At 36.8% G+C, this 17,702-nt stretch overlaps 1 protein-coding gene across 2 annotated transcripts in view; it reads right to left on the bottom strand.

The window, feature by feature from the left end:
• Positions 1–13,789, bottom strand: part of MPC2 (mitochondrial pyruvate carrier 2) — a 21,046-nt gene extending 7,257 nt beyond the window's left edge. Inside the window, exons 1-3 of one of the 2 annotated variants that reach the window (XM_008575575.1) lie at positions 13,563–13,789; positions 13,410–13,461; positions 3,095–3,135 (exon numbers count right to left, since the gene is read on the bottom strand). In XM_008575575.1, coding sequence (XP_008573797.1) covers positions 3,095–3,135; positions 13,410–13,461; positions 13,563–13,619 — 150 coding nt within the window. In that variant the 5' untranslated portion in view covers positions 13,620–13,789. The other variant, XM_008575576.1, reaches the window with a different exon arrangement.
• Between the last annotated feature and the right edge of the window lie 3,913 nt (positions 13,790–17,702).

Raw genomic sequence — 17,702 nt, forward strand, 5'->3', positions numbered from 1 at the left:
AAATAAACAAATTAATTCACCCACATACACACACACACACAAAAAAAAACGGGGGGGGGGAAGAAGATATAACAACTATACTTTTTTGAAGTTGTTACAACAAGCAAATGGAAAGGACATTCTTGGGGGGGAGGGGAGAGAGGGAGGAGTGAGGGAGGTGTCAGTGATGGGCCATAATAATCATATACATTGTATATTGACAAAATAAAAATTTAACACACAAAAAAAAAATCCTAAACTGTAGTAAATTTGAGGTCAAAGAGGCTGCCGAGTTTATCTTAAATAGATGAAATCACTCTTATTCTTTTAATGATGGTGCTAGAAACAAAATACTTCAGGAATCAATTCCACATTATAGATACAAAATATAATTTTAAGTGTGGGTAGGGAGAGAAGAGGAGGGGAATAGTAACGTGCCTTGCATTTTGGGGGTTTTTATCCTTGCACATCACACTATTTTTGAATGCTGAGAAGCAGCAGAACTATTAAGAAGAAATATTGCTCCTTAGGTCTGTAAAATACAGTTCCCAAACTACTGATCTACTGTAATCTTGTCATTTTATAGTTGAAAAGACAAAATGCCAAAGAGACTAAACTTGCCTAAGGTCCTAAGATAGAGGCATAGCCAATTCCAGCTCTAACATGCTCAACTACTTGGATTTATAACTGAGTTTCTCAATTGTTCTAACAATGTAAAATAGTACATTTGAGAGAATTAAAATAGGCTCAACACCAAACACCAAACGACTTGATTAAATAAAAAATGGGCAAAGAACTTGAATAAGACATTTCTCCATAGATACACAAATGTCCAATAAGCACATGAAAAGATCTTCAACATGACTAATCGTTAGGGAAATGCAAATCAAAACCACAATGAGATATCATTTCATACCCGCTGGGATGGCTATCATCCCACCCCCCTACCCCCCAAAAAGTAATGTGTTAGTGAGGATGTACATAAATAAGAAACCTCGTGAACTGCTGGCAGAAATGCAAAATAATGCAGCTGCTGAGGAAAACAATATGGTGTTTCCTCCAAAATATTAAACAAAGAATTACCATATGATCCAAGAATTCCACTTCTGGGTATGAACCCAGAAGGACTTGAACAGATATTTGTACACCAGTGTTCACAGTAGCACTATTAACAATAGCCAAAATGTGGAAGCAACCCAAGTGTCCAATCAATGGATGAATGGATAAGCAAAATGTGATATATATGTTAAATTAAAAATTATCAGAAGCCATTGTTTTAGACTAAGTTCCTGCACTAGGCCTCAACAGTCCAGGCTAAAAACCAAACTAGAGTCAACCCTGCTAAATTCCTGTGTCACTTAGCTTGCGGTTGGACCTTCAGAGAAGTTAGGGAAAAGATATAACAGCCAATTTCCCCAACAGGCCAGTTTAAATCATCAGTAGGTAAGATCAAAGTTCCCTCTGCTTTAATTCTTACACAAGAGATAGACTGAAGTAACCTGATGTTAACTAATCAGTTATTTTCCTATAGTTCTGTCTCCCTGTCCCCACCTTACAAGGAAAGTAACTTTGAAACGACCAATTCATTTTTGTTCTTCATTTCTGCTTTCTTCAGCCTTTTCTGTCTATAAAGCCTTTGTTATATGTAATAAACTTTAGAGCACTTTTCCGACTCTTTCGGATGGTGTTTGCCGGGTCAACCCTCACATCTGGCTCCCAACAAACTTTACAAAATTATTTCTGCCTTGACAGTCTTAATTTTGGTTGACAATACATACAATGAAAATGTTACTCAGCCCTAAAAAGGAAGGAAATTATGACACACTACAACGTGGATGAACCTTGAAGACATTATGCTAAGTGAAATAAGCCAGCCATGAAAAGACAAATACTGTATTATTTCACTTACATGAGATACCTAGTCAACTTCATAGAGACAGAAAGTAGAATATTGGTTGCCAGGGGCCAGGGGAAACAGCAAGTTGTATAATGGTACAGAGACTTAGTTTTGCAAGATGAAAAGAGTTCTGGATATTAGTTGCACAATGATGTGAGTGTACTTAACACTACTGAACTGTACACTTAAAAAATGATAAGATGATCAAGCCGGCCCCGTGGCTCACTCGAAGAGTGTGGCACTGATAGCGCTAAGGCCACGGGTCTGGATCCTATATAGGGATGGCCGGTGTGCTCACTGGGTGAGCGTGGTGCAGACGACGCCGAGCCAAGGGTTAAGATCCCCTTACTGGTCACACACACACACACACACACACACACACACACACATGATAAGATGATACATTTTATGTGTATTTTACCACAATTAAAAAAAAATAGTTTTTTAGCTTTTAGAGGGTATCAGAATTACCTGGAAGGAAGGGTTATCAAAATACACCTTACTAGGCTCCCTAACTAGAGCTTCAGATTTAGTAGGTCTGTGAAGGGGCCTGAAGATTTGCATTTCTAACAAGTTCTCAAATGACGCCACTGCAGGTCCAGGGATGACATTTTGAGAAGCAACGCTATAGACCCAAACTGGCCCTTTCAACATAAAATTAATGATTTGCTACAGATAGCCACTACAATTATTTTTCAGCTAAATGAAAACTTTAGGAATAGAAACCCTGGTGTAGAGTAAAAAACATTGGGCTTAGAGTCAGATGTCTTAGGCTCTATCATTTACCAAATGTTTATATATATATATATGCGGATAAATCCATCTACCTCCTGAGACTAACTTTCCTGGCCTATATTGTGGTGTCAGTTGCTTCAATACCAAATTAATAATAAAAGTTATTTTGGGGGGTTCTAACTAATTTGTTTTACTTAGTCATACAATTGTAGAATAAAATTTCATGTTCCTAGGGTACACAATTTTAAGTTTTTTGATAACAAATATGTTCCCAGAAGGCTTCTTATCTAAGGAATTCAGAAAAACTAAAGTAACTAGTGTGCTTTATGCAGTAAAAGTGATACATCTGAGACTATCTGCCATGAACCATTTAGCACACCAAGAATATTTTAAAGTATATCCTTCATAAGAGTTACCGCAAATTAATAAGTTCTTATTAGTAAGTTTTTTTTCCAGTAGCTTCTCCAAACACTCAAGACTTACCCATTTCATAATTGGAGCCCAGAAAAAAACTGTTTTGGGGCCTGAAAAGAAAAAAAAAACACAGAAAAATTCAGGAATAAACCAAATATTTCATACATGTCTTTTAACAGCCATCACCAAATTTCAAAAACGCAAAGATTTATCAATCTATTTATAGCTATTTTTACTATGATTGCTGTATACTTTGTATTTAACATTTAGAAAGGCACCACAGTATCACAGTATTAATCTTTCACACAAGTTGTTATGCTCTCCTTGTCAATTATTTGTATTTTTGTGACTGCTATGGTTTGGATGTGGTTTGTCCCCACCAAAATCATGTTGAAATTTGATCCCCAATATGGTGCTGTTGGAACATGGGGCTCACGGGAAGTATTTGGGTCATGAGTATGATCCCTCATGAATAAATTAATGCCCCCCTGCTCTGGCAGCAATTAATTAGTTCTCCCAAGAGCGGGTTGTTAAAAAAGAGTCTGGCTTCCTCAGTTTCTTTCTTGCTTCCTCTCTCGCCATGTGAGCTCTTCCCACATGCTCGCTCCCCTCCTGTTTTCTGCCATGAGTTGATGCAGCCTGAGGCCTCACCAGATGCAGCTGCCCAGTTTTGAATTTCTCAGCTTGCAAAATCATGAACTAAATAAACCTCTTTTCTTTATAAACTACCCAGTCTCAGGTATTCCATTATAGCAACACAAAAGAACTAAGACAGTGACATGTTAAAAATTAGCTAAAGTATAATGGAGATGGTTTTGGAAACTATTCTCAGTGCTTTGCATCAAACATGGAACTTAATGTTCGTACAGTAACAGATAATCTTTAAATAGGGGAATTGAAAATTATGGAATTTTAGTGATAAGAGCTGCAGTAGAATGTGTATATTTACTAATTTTATTAATATTTATAACTGTAAAAGACATTTTACCATATGTATCCTAGTAAAAGTTCTTGTAAAAAATTCTACATATCCTAGTAAAAATTAATGAATCTAATTTTAAAGATCACGTGAGAAAGCAGAAAGAACAGATTTATAAGCTCCTTAATAGCAGGGTCCTTGTTTTATTCATCTGCCTGTGCAAAATGTTAAATAAATGTTTTAAGTACTGAAAATAATTTTGGTTTCTTAAGTAACCTAGGATTTGAGAAGCATGATGTTTCAGAGCTGGAAGAAAACTCAGAGATCATCTAATACAAATCCTTCATTTTATCAATGAGACTCAAGAGAAGCTCCATGACCTACTCAAGTCATGCAGCTAGTAAGCAGTAGAGTGTGAATGGAACCTAAGTTTTCTAACTCTTAAACTAGTGCTTTCTAGCTGTATAACTCTCCACTTTTAACTCTTCCAATCATACACCTCTCCTTTAACCTATAGGGGATATGGTGAGAGGAAAGAAAGAGACTTTGTACATGGGAATTTAAAATGGAACTGAGCATGCTAAGTCCAATACACACCAGAGCACTTAATATGTTGTGTATGCCCTCACACACTAGATAAACAAAATACATTTACTTCTTAACACACAAATTAAGCAATCTTATATAAAACAACAGTGATTTATAACCAACTCAAAAGGTTTAAAATCCTATTATATTCATGACAATTATTGCTGCTTTAATATTCTACTTTACTTTGCAAGAATAAATAACTTGTGTTTATAGATCACAAAAATCACATCTAAAGTGGTACCATCACCCAAGTATAACACATTTAAACATTTTACTTCTTTTCATCTGCTCCCAACTAATACTTTTTTCTTTCTTTCCTTCCTTCCTTCCTTCCTTCCTTCCTTCCTTCCTTCTTTCTTTCTCTTTCTTTTCTTTCCTTCCTTCCTTTCTTTCTTTCTCTTTCCTTTCCTTCCTTCCTTCCTTCCCTCCCTCCCTCTCTCTCTCTCTCTCTCTCTCTCTCTCTCTCTCTCTTTCTTTCTTTCGTGGCTGCCTGGTGTGGGGACCCAAACCCATGACCTTTCTAACCAACTGAGTTAGCTGGCCAGCCCCCAATTAATACTTTTTCTTTTTTTGGCAGCTGGCCAGTATAGGGATCTGAAACCTTGGCCTTCATGTTACATTACAAGGCTGTGCTCTAACAAACTGAGCCAACTGGCCAGGCCCTCAACTAATACTTCTTAATAGTGCCCGAAGGTAAAGATGCCTTTATCCATCTTCCCCCAATAGGTGAGCATTCACTTTCATTAATAACAAGTAATTTTGTTCACATATACTTAAGTAATACTTAAAAGATAAAATTGAGTTAAACCTATTATTTAGAAACAAACAAAAAACAATGAAAGAAAGATAGTGAAGTAGAAAAAGCACTGAGTTAAGAGCCAGTTATAGTTCTGGGTCTAATTTGTTGCAGACAAAATCATCACTCATTCATTCACCCATAATAATTACCGCATAGTTTACAGCGTACCAGGCACTGGGGATACTTTGGTAAATAAAATACAGTGATGGCTTTTAATGACCTAAGAACAGAAAGGCTGTTTAAGTAAAACGATGTCTAGAAGCCATATAAAAACATTTTAGGGAAACAACTCTAAAGTACTTCCAAAGCCATACTAGTTTCACGCCATCATCCCAAGTGAAAATGAACCCAACGATAACATGCCTTTTTTTGCATGCATTCTGGCTAAATTACTATCAAAAGTAGCTGGTTAATCTTAACATTAAGAAGAAAAATTAGAAAAATGTAAAACTGGCAGTTGCTTCTTTTGTAACTTTTGCTTATTAAGCATTTCTAGATAAGTATCAGACAGATAGTATAAACTATTACTTGCCTTTAACATTAATAGCAATGTTACATATTTTGGACTACTATTTCACAATTTAACATAATCCTTGATTTTTTTACTCCTCTCCAACTAACTCACATTATTCTTACAGCTAAATTCATTAAATCAATGTGATTTTAACACAGTGGGATTTTAAAATGTACCATAGCACACTTTAAATATTCCACTGATATCTACATGCCTATCAAGATTATGACTTTCTTGAGGATAGTGGCTAATTACTATTCATACTTGTACCCCAACTACCTAATAGAACTTTTTTTCTTTTCCCCTTGGGGCCAGGGTGCTTTTTTTTTTTTTATTGTAACATAGTTGATTGTACATTTCTGTGGTGTATAGTGTTGAATAACATTACCTGCATGCAACATGTGATGCTCAAATCAGGATAATTAGCATATTCAACATCATACAATATAATTATTTTTCATGGCCATTTACTAATTCTCTGTTACCTCTTCCCCCTTTCCCACCTCTGGTAACCTCAGTTCTGTTCTCTCCTTTTGAAAGTTAGAATGTTAAATAAAAAGGAAAGTTAGCCAGCACAGTTGGAAGCAGTTTATATTAACTGGAGTTTATTACCCAAATATATAAGTAAATATGTATGTGTATATACAATATAAATACATATGTGTATATATGTACACATACACAAATAACTTTTAAAATACTTTAAAGTCATAACAGAAGTATAAACTAACAGAATAACTGCCTAACATTCATGATGATTGTTGGGAAAATAGAATAATTTAATCAGGCCTCTTTGCCTTAGGTCCAGTTGGGGGTGGTGTGGTGCATTCTTTGTAAGCAAGTTGTGTATGGATGGAGTTAGTGTGCATGGGCAGTGCCATGACTTGGCTGGCATCTACAGCCTTGGGCGTCTGACCCACGCTGCCATACTCTCCAACCTACAGCTTCCAAGGACCTGTTTGCTGGTTACCTAGCTCATAGACCTGCGTGTGAGGGGTCTGGAGACCCAGCCTGGCATGTGAAGGGTTTGTGACCCAGTCTGCAAACGGGCTTGAGGGGTCCGTGAACTCCAGACCCAGCCCTAGCTCAACAATTGGCCCAGTCGGCAGGATTATGGGCAGGTAAAAGAGCTTGACAATTGGCCCAGTCAGCAGGATTACGGGCAGGTAAAAGAGCACGACAATGATAAATGAAATAACTTGATTGGAATATTTGAACTGCTGAAAATGTACCTTGTAAAAATCACCTCATAAGAAATTTTACTTGGAGCCCTAGATAAAGGAAGTGTGTCTCCTTCAGATACAGATGTACATTCTCTTAGACAAAGAACTAACAATTAACACATTTTCATCTTGTTTCTTAGAAATCTACTGTTGGAAGTTGAAAAAAACCTCAAATGCTGACAATTTAGAAACATCAAACAAATATTCAAAAAATATATATACATATATTTAAAACTATGAACTATTTTCCAGAATAACAAAAATACAGAAAATAATACAATGATTATTTTCTTTTGTATTTTATTGTTTGTCTTATTTTAAAGGTGAAATTGATGTTTTTTAAAGTTCAAACTTTTCATAGAATTTGAGAAATTCTGCAAGTGAATATCATAACCAAATAGTGACATAAATTTTCAAACAAATGAACAAATCTAGTTTGCCTTGATGAACTTTGATGAACCTGTTGATAAAATGACAAATTTACTTACTAATTTCCTTACCTGAGAGGAATTACTGTTAATGAAATATTATATGTATTCTACCCAAATAGGTAAGTAATTTATTGTATGTATGATTCTCTCCCTAAGGGAAGACTTCTTTTTTGGAACAGAATAAGTAATTTATACACAAATACACACATACGCACTTACAAACACTGAATTGAGGTATTTACATGTCCCAATGTGAAAAATAAAGTCTTTTTTTTTTTTTTTTCCAATTTTTTACTGAATGCTTAGAGGTCATAAAAATTACTACCTTTCCACTACCTCTTCCCCTCCCTTTCATACCACATCCCTATGGTTTGTTACTTTTTCCATTAGGCCACTGGGGCTCCCATGGTTTGTTACTTTTTAACATCCCTCCTAGTTCCTCATATTATGCAACTTTACCTGTTTGCTATTATGCAAGAAACTACATACAAATCCTTAGAATTTGCAAATGTTAGTCTTTGACACAGATATTGACTGCCAAAAATCATTCATTTTTATTTGTGCTAAAGCTAGTTCAGATTGAACCCAAGAACATGACTGGGTTTCTATTTTAGAATCATATAATCTTTACATCTTCCACAATGCCTTAGAAATAGCTATCACTCAAATGGTACCCAAACATCATGGATATACAATGTTTTTTAACATGTTAATTGAAAACAGGCTTTGGTTTGAAATTCCAGGTAAAAAACACGTGTAGAGACTACCTAAAATAGCTGAGATGCATTTTAGGGTTGATTTATTTTATTTTATTTTTTAAATTTTTGTTAGGTTTTTTTGGCTATTTATTTATTTTTATTGAAGCATACTTGATTATACATATTTTTGGGATACAGCATTGACTACCATTACTTGTGTACATCAGGTGATCAAATCAATATTACTAGCATATTCATTATTACAAATCATAATTATTCTTTGTGTACCTTTTAGTGTCTCCCCGACTCCCCTCTGCCTCCCCCCACCACTTCTAGTAACCACAGATTTGTTCTCTCCTGAAAGTTTTTTTCTTTCTCTCCCTCTTTCTCTTTCTTCCTTCCTCTGTCCTTCTTCCTTCCTTTTCTTTCTTTCCTTCTCTCTTTCTCCTTCCTTTGTACTCCCTCCCTCCCTCCTTCCGTCCATCCTTCCTTCCTTGCACCCACTTTCTTATAAGTGAGGAGGACAGGCAGTATTTCTCTTTCTGTGTCTGGCTTATTTCATTTAATTTTCTCTAAGCTCATCCATGTTGCAATTGGAAAAGAAAAATGTGGTATATATGCACAATGGAATACTACTCAGCCTTAAAAAAGAATGAAATAGGGTTGATATATTTTAAATTTATGTATTTCTTCAGTTATGAAGAATCAGTGACTTTGAGACTTAGATTGTTGAAATCATCTGCCATAGTTACTCGTATATCAGGTAAATGAGGACCAGAGAGGTGAAATTACTTGTGTAAAATACAGAGTAGAGCAAGGATAAAAGCCTAGATCCTTAAATTCTAATATACCAATAATTACATGATCTTCCCAGTGAAATCTGAGTTTCCTGAAGGATATGAAAGTCAGAAAAGCCCTAGTAAAAACACAGAATTGTAAATTATTATAGCCAGGAAGAACTTTAAGGGAGGTCCAAACTCTCTTATTTTTATAAATGAAAAAGAAGAGGCACTTAAAAGTTAAGTAATTTGTCTTACACTCAGGTAGTTCTGGACAGAGCAAGGACCAGAGCATAGGTCTCTTTGATCATAGTTCTCTTTCTACTATATAACATTTTAAACATATTTCATACTCATTATAAGCAAAATTAATATTTTTACATTACCTTGAAATGATAAATTATTGATAGCTTTTCTTAGGGCTTTCTTCTCCTGTGCACATATTAGTGTTATAACACTGCGCTCTAACCAACTGAGCTAACAGGCCATCCCTCATCCCGTAATTTTAAGGTAACAGAGGTTATGTTAAAAAATAATATATGTATATTTATATATTCAGTGTCAATATTTAAACATATTAAATGTATATTTAAGAATATATATATTCAATGTATGTATAAATATCTTATACTGGCATTAAAATACTTCATTGACAATCTGCAGCAAGAAAATAAGTTGTTATAATAGAGATGCTAAAGAACAATGTTAATTCAAACTCCATGGGTATGTCACTAATCATTTGATCCACACTCAGCTTTATTTACATATAATAAAAAATATATATTTTGAACTAAGTTACATTTAGCTATCAATTCCCTTAGCATTTAATTTTGAATTTTTATGATCAAGATATTCCTTTATGAATGCTGTGAACATTGGTTCATTTAGTATGTTTTTATTTTTAAAAAAATATTCTCTAGATCTTTAAGGGAAAAAAGAAAAAACAATTCTCTTACCTAGGAAAAATGAAAATACTCTTTACTCTTTTTTTTTTTTTGCAGTTGGCCTACATGGGGAACTGAGCCCTTGACCCTGGTATTAAAAGGCTGTGCTCTAACCAACTGAGCTAATGGGACAGCTAATATTCTCCTTATTAAAAACTTAATATAACTTCTCTCCTGAGTCTTCACAGAGAGAACACCATGTAATGTAAAGAATGATATCCTCAGCAGTAGCACCTCAAGCAGTGTAACAAATTTCACAGAACTATTTTTCCAAAAGCTTTTCCACTTAAGCCAAAATATAATTCAATAAAATTATTGAGCTAAATTATACGGTTCAGATAGCTGTTTTCTGGGCTAATTTAACCAAAGTTTTTAGACTTTTTAGAGTTGAGGTCTTCCAACTTCTTTTGAACATATGCACCTATCAATAAAAAAAATTTCAACATACATCCCTTATATGTAGTTTACACATTCATAAGCTATAATTACTGTACTAATATGTTTCATATTATAAAATATGTACTAATATTTACTATGTATTAATATGTACTACACTAATATTTTTCATATTACACAATGAAAAATTTTAAAAGATGAAATAACAGTAAGCATTAATAGAAGTTCCATTATTTTCTTCCTACATTCCAATGTTTCATTTTGTGTACCCCTTTGGATGATTCACTCCATTTTGGAGGTCACAAATACAAAAAAAAATGACACTCCTCCACTAATAATGTTTCTTCTTTTCTCAGTTAAGCTTTTAAGAAAACATTGGGCAACCTCTTCAAGGTTATTTCTCTGACAAATATCTAGAGTACAGCTATGTAGCTGGTTAGTGCGAGTCACATACTTTCACAGTCAGGTGGGGAGAAGGGAATGACGACCTCTTATGTGAATTGGAGAACTTGACGAGGACACACATTTGGCTAGAACTCTATTCTTCCTCTATAGAGGCAGATCCTGATGTGCTAGAAACAACACAACAGGCAAATGGATGATGAAAGCCTCAGAATTCTGGGCCACAGGTCAGAGATGCAATACTCTAACTACAATATATATCTCTATAAAAACATATTCTTGTTACCTATCTAGACATACTTGTAGTGATAAAATTAAATCTCCAAAATTTAGAAATGGCAATGTATGATTTCCAACTGTTAATATTCTAGGCTTGCATATCATTTTAAAAAATCCCTGTAGGGCTGGCCCAGTGGCGGTGGCGCACTCGGTAGAGTGCGGCGCTTGGGAGCGCGGCGGCCCTCCCGCCGAGGGTTCGGATCCCATATAGAGACCAGTCCGCTCACTGGTTGAGCACGGTGCGGGCGCGACACAGAGGGTTGCGATCCCATTACCGGTCACGAAAAAAGACAAAAAGGAAAAAAAAAAAAAAACCCTGTATGTTAATCTTGTCTAATGTTTAAACAGTGATTCAATAATGAATACTATTATGCAAAATAGTATGCAAAACCCTTGAATATTTACTCTGGATAACTTTTGGAAAAATAATTTTGTCTCCTCAGATTTTATCTAATACTAATTAGTCATCAGTTATATTTTTCACGCTTCTCCATTTTTACATTGCTGTGCCTACGATTTTTCACTTATAAATAATTTTGCACTGATAGATACCCTTACACTGCATATTGTTCAAAAGCTTAGAAGGAAGAGAACTAACATTTGCTGAGAGTCTAAGTGCAAATGCTCCACAGACATTATATCACTTAATTTTCACAACAATCATTAAATGGTGATAATTATTATCCCCATTTTATAGATTAGAAAACTAAGGCTTGGGGAATTTAAGGTCAAGATACACTCAAACCTAGGTCTTTGGCTTCAAAGCCTATGCTCCTTTCACTACGCAAAAAGATGGGAATTAAAATAAGTGAACAAATCACAGGATACCCTGATAAAATGCACAATCTACAAGTGAATGGTAACTCCTCCATTCTGAAAGTTGAGTAAAGTATTGCAAGCAGTAATTACAGGTGGCTAAAAGCCAAGGACTAGGAAAAGATCAGCATAAGCCTACCCTCCAATTCTGTATTAAGTAGTTTAAAATTGCTCCTCCACTACCCTGCCCTTATCCTACAGCACTAACACAAGCTTAACAGGGTCAAATTGATTCCACCAAATTCTGTTTACTCTGTAATGTCCAGATCATTACAGAAACATTGCCCAATCTTCCCTCTTGAATAGCTTTGCCACAAAACACAGCATAATTCCAAAAATCTGAATGTTAAAAAAACTAAAAGGCAAATAATAAACTTCTTCATCAATAACAACCTCTTTTTAACGATCAGTTTTATAATGGGTTCAATATTGTAGTAAATAACATTACAGATTAAAGTATAATCTGGAGGTACAGTTCATTCCTTTATCAAGCTGGAAATCAGATGTAGTAACCAGATCAGACTCCAGAGAGCTGCTTCATAGTCAGATTTGGTGGGTTCTAGACAACCTCCCTAATGACACTAATTGCAGAATATAGATTTAACTATGAAGAGAAAAAGCCACTTTTGGGGTAGCACTTCCGTTTTTCAGTTTATAACACATTTTTCACATTTGTTAACTTTTAGGCTTGAAAGAGACCTCAGAATATATCTGATTTTAGTACCCAGCCAAATAAGTATTATTACCTCCCATTTTATAGAAGAGGTAACAGAATTCCAGGTCTTTAATAAAGTGTTGGAAGAATTGGAATCTTCCAATTTCTCACAGAATTATTTCTTTCAACCATAAGAACAGTTTTCCAGTACAAGAAAGAGCTAACATCTACTGAGCATTTACAAAGAATCAAGCATACATGTTACCTTTAATTCTCACATCGACCACATTTTACAGAAACTAAGACAGAGATCTAGGATTTTTGCCCAAGGTCACATCTATAGTAAGTGGTACAGAAGAATTATATCCAGGTCTGTCCACACAAAAAGGTCCAGGTAGAGATTGTTCAGAAATAAGGATAGACTTAAAGAAACAAACTGGACATATTGGATGAGGAATGACACTGACTCAAACCCGGGTAGCCCATCCAGTTTGGGGGAGGGCTCAATGTGCAGGCCAGCAGGAACTGAAGGAAAGTGTGACCTTTACTCCATACCCTCCAATGCGACAGGCCACCTATCCAGCTCTGCCCCGCGTGGGTAATATACCACAATTCATGGAGGGAAAGAGGGGAGAATAGTGTTTTCGTGGTGGCCCCAGACCCCTTCGTGGCCCCTGAAATTGAGAAGGATCAAATCTGGAGGCCAGGTCCGGGAGCGGATAGAACAAAGGTCAGGAAGGGCGCTGATTTGAGATTCACAGGTTTATGAGAGATGTTAGATAAGAGGTGAAATGCAATGAGCTTAGGAGAGTAGACGGATGTACTTGATGGTGAGGGGTTGTGGCTGCGGGATGCCTCCGGCGGCAGAGTTGCCAGTGGGCCTCTAAAAGGTGCATTTTAGAGGGAGAGGGAGGTGGGAGCCATTCTGGGTCCATTACCTGCCGGGTGGTTGTACAATGGCCTCAGTTTCTCGGGCAGCATCAGCTCCACTTTATCCAGCATTTCATAATTGGAGCCCAGAAAAAAACTGTTTTGGGGCCTGCCGGGTGGTTGTACAATGGCCTCAGTTTCTCGGGCAGCATCAGCTCCACTTTATCCAGGAACCGGTGGTAGGTGGCCCGCAGGCCTCGAGCGCCGGCGGCTGACATCTCTGCCGCCGAGTGATCGTGGGCAGCTGGGTGGGTGCGTGGCCGTGTCCTTGTCCCTGGCTGACAACGAAGGGCAGCTCGTCAATTTCCCCTGCCACAGTTCCTCGCGTTCGCCTCTCCCCTAGGATGCCCTTCCCGCGGCTCTGCCGGACCCCTGAGAACCACCCAGCAGCCCCTCTGTTACATTTTTTAAAAATGTTTGTTGTAACCTCGAAATTTATTTCACAGTCCTTAATGGATCATGAGTCGCGGTTTGAAAAAACTGATTTAGTTTTTCAAGTACATGCAGAAGTGGAATTGCTGGATTGTAGGTTATATATATTTTCAAATTTACTAAGATATTGCCAAACTGCTTTCCAAAAGAGTTGGACTATTTGACTTTCCCTCAAGCAAAGCATGAAAGTTCCAGTTTTTCTGCAGCTTCACTAACCCTTGGTATTGTCAGAGTTTTTAATGTTTGCCCATCTAATGGATGAGGTAAAACAGTAGAGAATCTGAATGAAGCCCATCTTTTGATGATAGTTTAGGAATATTTCTACTATTGTAGTACACCAAGGCTTACTTCTTGCTAGCTTATCAACCACCAAAAAGACATGTGTATTTTCCTGATAATTAGGTAGCATTCAATTTTTGGTCTTGCAAAATAGAAATCTAGTCTTGCAAAATAGATCTTTTAGTCTTGTGGGTTTTTTTTTTTTTTTTTTTTTTCTGTAGCAGCTAACAGAGTGCATTGCATTTAATAGTACAAAGTAAAATACCTGTAGAAGGAGTGAATTCTGTGCCTAGACACATGGCATTTAAGATTTCACTTTTTTTGAATCCACAAGGCAGTGTGATTTGGCAGAAAACAACAGACCTGGGGATTGTGAGGTCCTGGCTCTGGTCTAGTCCAGCTATGTGATTTGGGAAAAGTCACTCCACCTTTCTGAGCTTCAGTTTCTTCATTTACAAAATAAGGATTTACCTATGTATCCAGCTTACTTCATGGAGAGTTTGGAATACTGAATTCTCAGAATTGACTGGTATTTTTGTAGTAAAGAACTAGGAATCTAGGAATCTGGAATTCTAGTTCTAGCTCTTCTCACACTATTGGATGTATATGACTTTGGATGGGTCACAAGTGGGCAAATGGTTACATTCTTGAAAATGAAATAATCACTAGGTGATCTCTGAGGTTTATTCCTGCTCAAAACTCCTATATTCTGAATTAGAATAGTTTGAAATTAATTTATGAAAGTGTCATTCTCATAAAACCATTATCATGTGGGTCGGATGATAAATTTTAAATCCATTTTCCAATTGCCTGCCCCTCCTCAATTGTTCTATAACCCAAACCATTTAACCCTACCCTTGTGTAATTGCCCTATATGTTACCTGAACTCCACCCTTGGGATTTTCTTTTGCAACTGATGACCGTTTTTATTACTTTTAGTATTTCAACTCATGGCCCTAGCCTGGTAGCAAACAGAGCCTTACTTTATGTGATCATCAGGAGAATTTGAAATGGCAGAATATTGTCTTGTCTTTTTTCATAATGCTACTAATTTTCCATCCCCTTTTAGCACGTTGTTAGTTAAAGATGACCTGTATCATTATATAGCCTCTTCAGCCCGTCATCAAGGATTCCATGATCTCCTTTCTTCAATTGTACTATCCACTTCCTTCCAGACAGTATTGCACAGGTGGGCAGCAGTTTGACAGGCCTGCCCTATCATCACATCTCTAAAAGTCTTTCTTTCACTTCAGTTCCAATACATTCAAATAAAACACAGCCACATCTGAACTTAAGTTCTTTTGGTTTTCCTTTTAGCATAATTTTAAACTCTGTAAGTTATTATTAAAGCATCTGAATTCTATTAAATCAGTAAGGTTATATTTACTAAAGATACTGTTAAAATAATTACAAACAAATATGAAAAATTGCAGGGTTATGAATGGAGAAGGTAGAGAATGTAAATATCCATTTTTAGGAAATAGTAAAGTGATGCTGACATGAGAGAGACTAAAATAGCTTTTGGGGATTAGTTAACAGGATAACTACAAGAGATTTTGGAGATCTTTTTTATTTTAAATTTAAATCTTTATTATTAAACGTTTATTGTTCTCCAAATCTTTTTTTTTTTTTAAAGATGACCGGTAAGGGGATCTCAACCCTTGGCTTGGTGTTGTCGGCACCACGCTCAGCCAGTGAGCAAACCGGCCATCCCTATATGGGATCCGAACCCGTGGCCTTGGTGTTATCAGCACCGCACTCTACCGAGTGAGCCACGGGCCGGCCCTTGTCAGTTGGTTTTGATGACTGATTAAGTGTCAAGGAATGAGGGAAAAAGAGGAGTGGATGTCTCGTAGGTTTTGACTTTTGTGACTAGGTGGATGGCGGGTACTATTCAAGAAATTAGAGAATATAGGAGTAACATGTTTGGGGTAAAGGTAAGGAGTTCACCTTTGAAAATGTTGAGTTTCGGGTGCACTTGGGACTGAGATATCTGAGGGTAGTTGAATACACAATCCTGAAGTGTAGGAGAGAGGTAAGGACTCATGATGTGTCTGTCTCCTACTCTTAGGGATTATATAGAAAACAAGTTCTTTTTGGTTGTTTTCTTTCTTTCTTCTTTTTTTTTTTTTTAAAAAGATGACCGGTAAGGGGATCTTAACCCTTGGCTTGGTGTTGTCAGCACCACGCTCAGCCAGTGAGCAAACCGGCCATCCCTATATAGGATCCGAACCCGTGGCCTTGGTGTTATCAGCACCACACTCTCCCGAGTGAGCCACGGGCCGGCCCTGGTTGTTTGTTTTCTAAGTTTATTCTTTTCAATTGCAGGTGTTTCCCCTTGCTGGCAGGGTTCCTCAAGCCTTGGCTATAAAAAGGGTGTCCCTGTTGTCTATCCTTGTGGGAAGCATGTCTGGGCCAATCAATAAAAATAAAAGGCTTATGGTGTCTGATTTACTCAGCTTCATGTTTCCCAAATATCCTAGCTGTAACAACAGTGCTGAGTACATGAGAAAAGCTGACTCATATTTCCTGCAAGTCAGCACAGATATCCATCCTTCCAAATTATTTGAACCTTTGGCCACTCCCAAAAAGAGTCAAAAGTGTTGGAATAATTTACAAGCATCTCTTTCATTTATTACATCTGTTATAAAGATTCAAAGTTAAAAGAAAAAAAGCTTTTCCTTCCTTGTACCACTCCCAGCCCTCAGCCCCATTCCCCAAACAATGATGTCCTCACCTTTCATAGAAACTCTAAGTTCTCTCAGGATTGGTTTAAATGCCATCTATTTTGTCACTTTCAATCCTCACCATGAGAGTTAATCATTCACCTCCCGTGGGCTCCCATATAAAGTCATAGTCTTTTATTAAGTTATATGGCTGGGAACATGCCTTTTGCCTCTAATATGTGCTTGTCTATCATTGTTTTCTTTCTGTGCCCAGCACGGTGTTTTACATATAAATGCTGACTGAAGTGAATTTGTTAAAAGTTATGAAAATATTGAGTTACCACTTAAAGAAAGGGGTATTCTTGACTGTGAACAATAACTATTAAAAAGACAGTATTTAGGGCCGGCCTGTGGCTCACTCGGGAGAGTGTGGTGCTGATAACACCAAGGCCACGGGTTCGGATCCTATATAGGGATGGCCGGTTAGCTCACTGGGTGAGTGTGGTGCTGACAACACCAAGTCAAGGATTGAGATCCCCTTACCGGTCATCTTTTAAAAAAAATTAATAAAATAAAAAAAATAAAAAATAAAAAGACAGTCTTTAAATGTAATTTTCCTTTGCAGATAATTTAAAAAGTTAAAATTGAATTTAGGGCCGGCCCGTGGCTCACTCGGGAGAGTGCGGTGCTGATAACACCAAGGCCCCGGGTTCGGATCCCATATAGGGATGGCCGGTTAGCTCACTGGGTGAGCATGGTGCTGACAACACCAAGTCAAGGGTTAAGATCCCCTTACCGGTCATCTTTAAAAAAAAAAAAAAAAAAAAAAAAAATTGAATTTATAAGGAATTGTTGAGAGAGGTAAAATTATTAACTTGGGGAGAATGTTGAGAAGTGATAACTTTCAAAGTTGTGAAAGAGAGC

The sequence above is a fragment of the Galeopterus variegatus genome, unplaced genomic scaffold, assembly GCF_000696425.1.
Source record: "Galeopterus variegatus unplaced genomic scaffold, G_variegatus-3.0.2 Scaffold1209, whole genome shotgun sequence".
Classification (NCBI taxonomy): Eukaryota; Metazoa; Chordata; class Mammalia; order Dermoptera; family Cynocephalidae; genus Galeopterus; species Galeopterus variegatus.